A 9187-nucleotide genomic window follows, 5' to 3' on the forward strand; every position below is an offset into this window, starting at 1 on the left:
CCTGGACGAGGCTCAGCGGCGCCTGTACCGCGACGTGATGCTGGAGAACTTCGCCCTCGTGTCCTCCCTGGGTGAGTCCCGGCCCCGTGACCTGTTCTGCGTGGCAGATCCCCCCACGTTTAGTGGCTTAGCCCAGCGGCCGTTCCCTGTCTCAGTGTCGGTGCATCGGGAGCCTGGTCCCGGCTCCCCTGGTGCGTCCGGCTCGGGCCGTCGGGAGGTGTCAGCCGTGCTGTGGGCCTGAGCCGCGTGCTCGCTGCAGGCCCGGCCAGGAAGAATCTGCTCACGAGCTCACGCATGTCCGTTCGCCGGGTTCCGTTTCCTGCCGTTTGTTGCCTGAGCGTAGCTCCGCGCTGGCCGTTGGCCAAGGCCTCCCTCGGGAGCCAGGCGGACGCTGCTCGTCTGTGACCCGGAAGCGACAGCCCATCGTTGTTGCTTCATTCTGCTCCTTAGAGGCGGGTCGGTCAGTCCCGTCCACAGTGAAGCTTATCTGAGGGCAGGGGTGTTGGGAGGGAGGCAGCCCTGGGGCATCTTCATGGCGGCCTTCCACCTGCCCACACCCACTCACGTCCCTGGTTTGCATGGGCCCTGCTCCCGGGGGCGGCTTTCTGTCCAGCGAGAGCTTTGAACCTTCTCCCCCCCCCTCGGCTCGGGGCCAGCTCTGGGTCGTGTGCAGGACCCTCCCTCGCTGAGGAGCCCCCACCTGCTGCCCAGAGCCCCGGGGGAACAGGTGGGGGACGCGGGGCTTTCCCAGTCGGCTCTGATTCTGCCTGGAGGGGGCGCTCCCTGGCCGGTGGCGGTCCAGCCCCCGGCGCCTCCGTGTCCCAGGTTTGCCCTCGTCCTCGGCTGACGTTCCCAGGGCCCTCGGCCAGGACCTGCAGGTGTGGACATGGCCACTGCTTGTCCAGGCCACCGGGCTGTTCTGCCAAACATCTGAGACTCTTTGTTAACATCTGGGACGAGGCCACTCCTCTGCCTGTCTTCTTCTTCTTCTTTTTTAACATGTTTTTGTTGATTTTAGAGAGGGAGGGAGGGAGAGAGAGGAACACTGATGTGAGAGAGAGACATCGACCAGCTGCCTCCTGCACGCCGCCTACTGGGAATCGGGCCACAACTCAGGCAGGTGCCCTGACCAGGGATCGGACCAGCGACCTTGTGGTGCATGGACAACACTCGGTCAACTGAGCCACACCCCAGGGCTGCCTGGGTCCTCTCCATCCGGCAGATCCATGGAGAGGCCCTGATGGAAAGAGGCAGCAGCCCCAGTGCCTGCCGGGCAGACCGGACAGCAGCCGCCGTGAGAGGCCCAGAGAGGCCGGGCCCTGCAGAGCAGGAGCTGGGAGACCGTGTCCCGCTAGGGCTGGGCGCCAGCCGTCCCTGCAGCCTGCTCGTGTGCACCGATGGTTCCTCCCCAAACCCATAGCGACACTCATTCCTCCCGCTCCTCCGCTCCTGGCGCTGTGCCGTGTCACCTCTCTTCCGTCTTCCATCCTTGGTCGTTCCCCACTTCTCTGGCCTCTGTGTCTCCCTCGTCCCTCTCCGCTCCCTCCGTGGCGCCCACTTCTGCGTGCCATGAGGGGAGCACACACCCTCAGATCGTCCTTAGAGCCAGCGGCTTGTGTGCAGTCAGATCCCTGGGCCTGGCCCAGCCTTCGCACGAGCTCAGCAGGCCCAGCAGCCAGGCCCGCTGACGCCCTTTCGTAGGGGAGTGAGTGGGAGGCCTCGCCTCTCCCCCTGGACTGCACCCCATCGTGGTCTTTACCCGGCATCGGGCACCTCCGTTCTGTGACCCCCAGAGGCCCAAGGCTGACGGGGCCCTTCCTCGCGTTCCCCTGGCTCCCTGCTCCAGCCAGCGGGCCGTGGGCTCGTTCCTGGGTGTGTGACACGGGATGGGACAGGCTGCTCTTCCCGCCGAGGCCACGTGCACTTGGCCAGCATCTCTCTGCTTGCAGGTTGCTGGCGCGACGCTGACCCTGAGGCGGCCCCTTCCGAGCTGAGCGCTTCTGCAGACGCGTCGCAGGACAGGATGCCCGATCCAGGTCCACGTACCCAGCCAGCCCTCCCGTGGGAGGCGTGGGAACCGCTCCGGAAAGACGCTGTGCCCCCGGGCGGTCTCCAGGGGTCGCACGCCATGCGGGAGCCGTGCACACGTGGCCCCGGCGGGAGAGGACCCTCGGGCCGTGCAGACTCTGCCCAGCACGAGGAGCAGCACAGTGCAGAGCGCCCCCGCGGCGGGGACGATGGTGGGGCCTCGGGGAAGAGCTGTGCCGCCCCCACGTTCGGGAGGCCCTGTCCCTGCAGGGAGGGTGGGATGGGCCTGCTGGGCAGCTCCGGCCTCTCCCGGCACCGGCCCGCTCACTGTGGGCTGAGCCCACGCAAGGGGACTGGGCTCTCGGACTCTTCCCCACACGGTGCCAGCCCCGGGCACCACCAGGGGCACCAGGAGGCACGGGCGCTCTTCAGCCGCCGTGACGACGGGGACGCCTTCCTGAGCACCTTCCCGCCGCCGGACAGGCGGGTGACTCACACGGAAGGGGGGCCCGCCGGCTGCCCGCCCCGCGGAAGTGTGTCCCAGGAGAAAGCGGCTCTCATTTCCCCCCGGAACACTCCCAGCGGGAAGCAGCACCTGTGTGTGAGGAGTGTGGGGAGGCCTTCGAGCACCTGTCCCACCTAAAGGCGCACCGGACACTGCACCCCGGGCAAAGGCACTACCCGTGCGGCGACTGCGGCAAGGCCTTCAGCCGCAAAGACACGCTGGTCCAGCACCGGAGGGTGCACACTGGCGAGCGGTCCTTCGACTGCAGCGAGTGCGGCAAGGCCTACAGCAGGAGCTCCCACCTGCTCCAGCACCAGCGCGTCCACACCGGGGAGCGGCCGTACCGGTGCGGCGAGTGCGGGAAGGCCTTCAGCCGCAAGGACACCCTGGCCCAGCACCAGAGGTTTCACTCCGGGGAGCGGCCGTACGAGTGCAGCGAGTGCGGGAAGTTCTTCAGCCAGAGCTCCCACCTGATCGAGCACTGGAGGATCCACACCGGGGCCCGGCCCTACGAGTGCATCGAGTGCGGCAAGTTCTTCAGCCACAACTCCAGCCTCATCAAACACCGGAGAGTCCACTCAGGAGCCAGGGCCCACGTGTGCAGCAAGTGCGGGAAGGCTTTCGGCTGCAAAGACACCCTGGTCCAGCACCAGGTCGTCCACACCGGGGCCCGGCCGTACGCGTGCGGCGAGTGCGGGAAGGCCTTCAGCCGCAAGGACACCCTGGCCCAGCACCAGAAGATCCACACCGGGGAGCGGCCCTACGAGTGCGGCGAGTGCGGCAAGTTCTTCAGCCACAGCTCCAACCTGATCGTGCACCAGAGAACCCACACCGGAGCGAAGCCTTACGCGTGCGGCGAGTGTGGGAAGTGCTTCAGCCACAACTCCAGCCTCATCCTGCACCAGCGGGTCCACTCGGGCGCGAGGCCGTACGTGTGCGGCGAGTGTGGCAAAGCCTACATCAGCAGCTCCCACCTGGTCCAGCACAAGAAGGTGCACACGGGAGCGAGGCCTTACGCGTGCGGCGAGTGTGGGAAGTTCTTTAGCCGCAACTCCAGCCTCATCCTGCACCAGCGGGTTCACACTGGAGAAAAGCCTTACGTGTGTGGCGAGTGTGGGAAGGCCTACAGCAGGAGCTCCCACCTGGCTCGGCACCAGAAGGTTCACGCTGGAGCGAGGCCTCACGACCGCGGCAGTTTCGGGGGCCCTTTGGCTGCGTCGCTGAGACTGCTGTAGCCCCAGGAGGCCCACACTCAGGAAGGGCCTGTGACTCGGGGTATGAGCCTCTCCGTGTTCGTCCTCAGCCTCACACCGGAGGGAGCTCTGTGAGCACCTGGCCCCGAGGGAGCACGGCCTGCAGGCGAGCCTCGTACAGGCGTGCGCCCGCCTGGGACACTCCCCGTGAATGCCGTGAGCTGGGAGTCTTCATGAGCGACGCTGCACTTTCCGAGCTGCCTAGAGCTCCTGACGGTTTTGTCAGTGCCAGTGCCTTTGGCAGAAGCCATCGCTGCCTCCAGCTGTGGGTCCCCCTGCGTGTCAATCACTCCAGTAGCTCAGGGAAGGCAGACCCTGCACACGCGCCATTCCCTGGCGGGGATCTGCGTGCTCGAGCCATGGACGGTCCTCACTTCCCCTGACGGGTTCTGAGAGGACGTGGTCGAGCTCTGGCCACAGGATCTGAGCGGGAGTCTGCTGGGCATTCCCACACAGGCTTCCCTTCAAGCAGCCTGGACTCTAAGTCATTGGTCCTCTTCCAATCCCCCACCGGTGGAACTGCTGCCCCGCGGCTCCGGTCCGCTGCGGTGCAGGCCTGCAGGGCGTCATGGCGGCTCCCTGTGGGACATCGATTGAGAGGAGGCTGGGTTCTGCCAACACGAAGGGAGGAACACCTTCGTTGGCACCAACTTCATGTGCCTGAGAAGGGACAGCAGGAGGGCAGAGGACAGGCCTCAGTCCAGTTGGGCCTGGTCTGCATTCCTGTCCGAGGCTTGCGGGGAACGACTGAGACCGTGGTGTGCCTGATCCTGCGGCCTGGACGCCCAGGCTCTCTGGAGGCCAGAGTTCGTGCTGAGAAACCGCCAGCACTTCTGGAAACACCGTGAGCCGGGTCCCCTTTCGTAGGAGACGTCCCATCCTCCCCGGCACGTGTGGGGGCTTTCTGTCCCCTGGATCTACGGGAGCCAGTACCTGGTGTCCAGGATCCGTGGGCAGGTGTCAGCGCCTGGAAGGCCTGCAGGGCAAGGTGCGAGTCATGCTTTGTGTAGCAATACTTAGACCACGGCGCCAGGCTGACTGGAAATGAGAGGTTGTGTGTCTGTTATAAAGGGGTCGTCTACAAGTGCCCGTGTCGGAGGAGAGGGTACAGAAGTTCTCGGGACCCTCAGACGTCTGCATCTCCTGTGGCCACGGCCGCTGTCGGGGTAAAGGTTCGTGGGTTCCTCCTCCCGGGGCTGCTGAAGGCATGGCCATCACTGCACCAGCGCTGACGAGGGCAGCCCCGGGAGAGGGCACAGGATGCCCGTGTGTGACGTGGAAACGAATGGACTTCATTCCTCGCTTCAGGGCTCCCCTTTAAATCACGGGGCGAGGGATACGGTAGCACCAGACCAGCTGGCAGATGTGACCTGGCAAGAGGAGGGCGAATACGTGTGTTTTCTATCGACGTGTGATTGACATGCAAAGACTGCACATACAAAGAGTGTGACATGTTTGGCACGTGTACACGCCTGAGGAGCCATGACCGGAATCACGACAGTGAACGTGTCCAGCAAAGCACAAGGGGCTCCTTTAGGGCCCTTTCCTCCCAGTCCTTTCAAACCCCTTCCCCACAATATGCAAACAGCAGCAAGCATTTTCTAGATTTTTATGCTTCCTGGGGAGGGGGGCCCTGGCTTTTTTCATTAATCATAATTGTTTTCAGATTAACCCATCCCGTTACATGTACCAATGGTTTATTCATTTGTATTGTTGGGTGCTGTTCCATTGTACGGAGATACTGCAGCTTTCTGTCCACTCAGCTGTTAGTGGCTATTTGGGTTGCTTCCAGTTTGGGGCTATTACCAATAAAGCTGCTGTGAATACCTGTGCGTGTTACCCCTGAATAAATTCCATTGCATGAATGTTCACAGTTCATCCATCCACCCACTGAAGGACAGCAGGGGCTGCAGGTAGCATTTTTATTTTCCTCTAGTTCAGAATACTTAGGCTTCTTAAAGTTTCCCTTGTCATTTCTCCTTTTACCTGGAGGATATTTGGCAGCATGTGGTTTGGCCTAGGATCCTGGGCTGTCACTGATTGGCTGTCTGTTGGGGCCTGAGCGCTCATTGGCTGAATTTTAGAAGTTTGTGACTATCAGAGATGTGCTGATTTTCAGAAGCTGAGTTACCGGAATGAGACTGCGGTTGCTGCTGGCTTTCAGAGGTCATCCGAAGTTAACTCTCATCTTGGTTTCTTATTCACAACTTTGGAATTGGGCCAAAAAACAGGCTTTTCCTTTCCTGGGCATGAAAAGTAAGCACTTCCTTAGTCCCCTCTTTTGCTCTTCCTCAGCCACACCCGCAGGAGAGGCAGCCCATAAGGCACATCCCCACGGTTCTTTGTGTAGACGTGGTTTTGAGCTAGTGTTTCCACTAAGTGATTTAATTGCCAATTGCAGGGAGAGAAAAAAAATAGCTCTATACTGACTTTCTGTAATGTATTGTAAGAAACCAAATACAGGGTATTTACACATCCTGACAATGTCAGTACAGGCAGTCCTATGCCTGGTGTGGGCCATGCACTAATGTTGTGCCTGAAAACCTAAATGCTTGTTGAATAATTGTAGATGAGTAAATACATAACTCTCCTATTCTTTTTTACCTTTCTGGCAACTTTTTAAGTATTGTTTTTACCTTTCCCTCCAAGCTGTTAATGTGCAATATTTTAGAAGTATTAAAAACTAGAGGCCTGGTGCATGAAATTTGTGCACTGGGGAGGGGGGCGGGCTCCCTCAGCCCCACCTGCGCCCTCTCACAGTCCGGGAGCCCTCGGGGGATGTCTGCTACCTGTGGGCCTAAGCCAGCAGTTGGACATCCTTAGCGCTGCCACGGAGGTGGGAGAGGCTCGCCAGCTGTGAGCCAGGCTTCTAGCTGAGCAGCCCTCCCCCTGTGGGAGCACACTGACCACCAGGGGGCAGCTCCTGCATTGAACGTCTGCCCCCTGGTGGTCAGTGCGCATCATAGCAACCAGTCATTCGACCATTCAGTTGATTTGCATATTAGCCTTTTGTTATATAGGATGATCACATTTGGGGACAAAACCCTGAGTGTGGCCAAGGTTTCAGCAAGCCAGTCTCAGTGTCATTCTCTGACTTTTCACACTCAGTGCCTCTCACTCAACGGGCCCTGAAATCCTATTTTTTTCCCTCCGACTTGTCACATATCCATCTAGAACAGTGGTTCTCAACCTTCTGGCCCTTTAAATACAGTTCCTCATGTTGTGACCCAACCATAAAATTATTTTAATTGCTACTTCATAACTGTCATGTTGCTGCTGTTATGAATCGTCATGTAAATATCTGATATGCAGGATGGTCTTAGGCGACCCCTGTGAAAGGGTCATTTGACCGCCAAAGGTGTCGCGACCCACAGGTTGAGAACCGCTGCCCTAGAACCATTTCTGTCACTTTCCTTGGAAAACAACCAAGTAATTATTAACATTGAGTAATACCCACTTCATAAGTGTTTTCCCAGAGATAACCTCAACGCCCTGGCAGACATTGTCGCTACAATTACAGACGCAACGATGAACCACTTCCCAGGCAGGAGGCGAGATCAGACACCCAAACCTTCATCGCAGAGGTAAGATGCTCCCTTTGCACATGCGGTCAAGTTGTCAGAAAGACACAGGCTGCCCACACAGAAGAGAGAAGTCCCTCGCAGAGAGCTTTCAGATTCCTAAGTGGGAAAGGCCTCAGACGTGGAGTGATGAATATCTGAATTAAAATGTGGCTCCCTTGTCCAGCTGGGTGTGGCTCATCATGTGAGCATCAACCTAGGAACCAAGAGGTCACCGGTTCAATTCCCGGTCAGTGCACATGCCCGGTTGCCGGCTAGATCCCCAGTGTGGGGTGTGCGGGAGGCAGCCAATCAATGGTTCTCTCTCATCATTGATGTTTCTATCTCTCTCTCCCTTTCCCTTCCTCTCTGAAATGAATAAAAAATATATATATATTAAAAATAAAAAGAACAACTGGAAAAATAAAATGTACTCCGTTGATTTTTAAAACGTGGCTCCCTCCATTGGAACACCATCACTAGCCATACAGGCGGGACAGATGTTTCCTGTGGCAGCCAGAGGCACAGGGACATCCTGACCACTTGGTGGGGGGGTCCTGTCACCCCGAACCCCGTCATAGCCCTGCCTGGGGGCATGTCTTATTGTCCCCGACAAACCTGTTGGAGCTCAGAAAGCTCCACAGCCTCAGTGCGCATCTGACAACTCGGTGGCCGACAGCGATGAGGGGGCTGCCCCTTCCCGAGCGCAGCCTTCGGGAACCGGCTGCGACCCCCCGAGTCCCTGGACAGTCTCTGCGAGCCCCTGGACCGCACTCCAGGAAACCTGAGCGGAGCCGCGTCCAGAGCCAGCGAAGCCCGGCCCCGTTCGGGCCCTGGAACTCCGTTTCCCGGCGACCCTCCCTCTGCCCCTTGGCCGGTATTCACCATCAGGAATGACCTGCTTCTGAGCCAGCGCCCGGCACGGCGAAGGAACTACATTACCCAGGAGGCAGTGCGGAGGCGGCGGCGACCGACCAATGAGAGCTCAGACGGCGTGCACAGCGTGGGGGCGGGGTTTGGATGTCCTTTAGTGACGCATAGCCTGCGGGCGGGGCTTCAAGGGCCTGATAGTGACGCACGGCCTGGGGGCGGGGCTTCAGGGGCCTGATAGTGACGTACAGCCTGGAGGCGGGGCTTCAAAGGCCTGATAGTGACGCACGGCCTGGGGGCGGGGCTTCAGAGACCTGGTTAGTGGCGTAGACTCTACGTCATAGAGAGTTTCAGTGGGGTTGGGGCCTGGTCTTTGGTCCAGAGCTTCCTCGGAGTCCGCACTGAAGTGAATGGAAAGCGCGTGGAAAGCTCGGCGCCTCCACCCCTCCTGTGTGTCCTCTTCCTTATTTCTCTAGAAGTAAGACTCCCACTCAGCCCGCTGTCAGGCGGTTCTGTGTTTTAGTTGTAATTGTGCTGCGGTTCCGGGAGCCGTGTGTACCGGCATTCACCTCCGCCACCGTCTTGGTTCTCCAGAGCATGTGTATCCGCAAAGCCCCGAGATAGCTGACAGCTGTGAGTGGGAACGTGCCGGGCCTGGTGGGGCGGGCCTGAGAATAACAGGCCTCTAACCTTGGTGGCTTCCTGAACCGCCTCCCGAGAAACCTGGGCACGTCCCCTTTAAGAGCTCGCGGAGCCCAGCCTCCTTTCGGAGCCCGGAACTAACTCCGTTCCCAGCGCCCCTGACCCGGGCACTCGGCCTTTATCCGCCACTGGGAGTGACTTAGGGACGGAGACCTGACAGTTGGCGGCGGCATCGGAAACTACAATACCCAGAAGTCTGTTCGGACTTCGAGGAGCAGCTGAGCCAATGAAGGCTTAGGGGAGGCGCGCTGGAGGCGGGACTTCCGGCG

The 9187-nt window shown here is 59.8% G+C and overlaps 2 protein-coding genes across 2 annotated transcripts in view; both read left to right on the forward strand.

Annotated features, from left to right (window-relative positions):
- LOC102424387 (zinc finger protein 304) overlaps nt 1-5614 on the forward strand; it is a 14453-nt gene extending 8839 nt beyond the window's left edge. Inside the window, 2 exon segments of the mRNA XM_023748254.1 lie at nt 1950-2615; nt 2618-5614. Of these exon segments, the coding sequence (XP_023604022.1) occupies nt 1950-2615; nt 2618-3768 (1817 nt within the window). The 3' untranslated portion in view covers nt 3769-5614.
- Nucleotides 5615-8581: 2967 nt separating this feature from the next.
- LOC102425648 (zinc finger protein 548) overlaps nt 8582-9187 on the forward strand; it is an 8932-nt gene continuing 8326 nt past the window's right edge. The window contains exon 1 of the mRNA XM_014449505.2: nt 8582-8694. The gene's annotated coding sequence lies outside the window, so the exon portion shown is untranslated. The remainder of the gene's footprint in view (nt 8695-9187) is intronic.

Source organism: Myotis lucifugus, unplaced genomic scaffold, assembly GCF_000147115.1.
Source record: "Myotis lucifugus unplaced genomic scaffold, Myoluc2.0 scaffold_1230, whole genome shotgun sequence".
Taxonomy (NCBI): Eukaryota; Metazoa; Chordata; class Mammalia; order Chiroptera; family Vespertilionidae; genus Myotis; species Myotis lucifugus.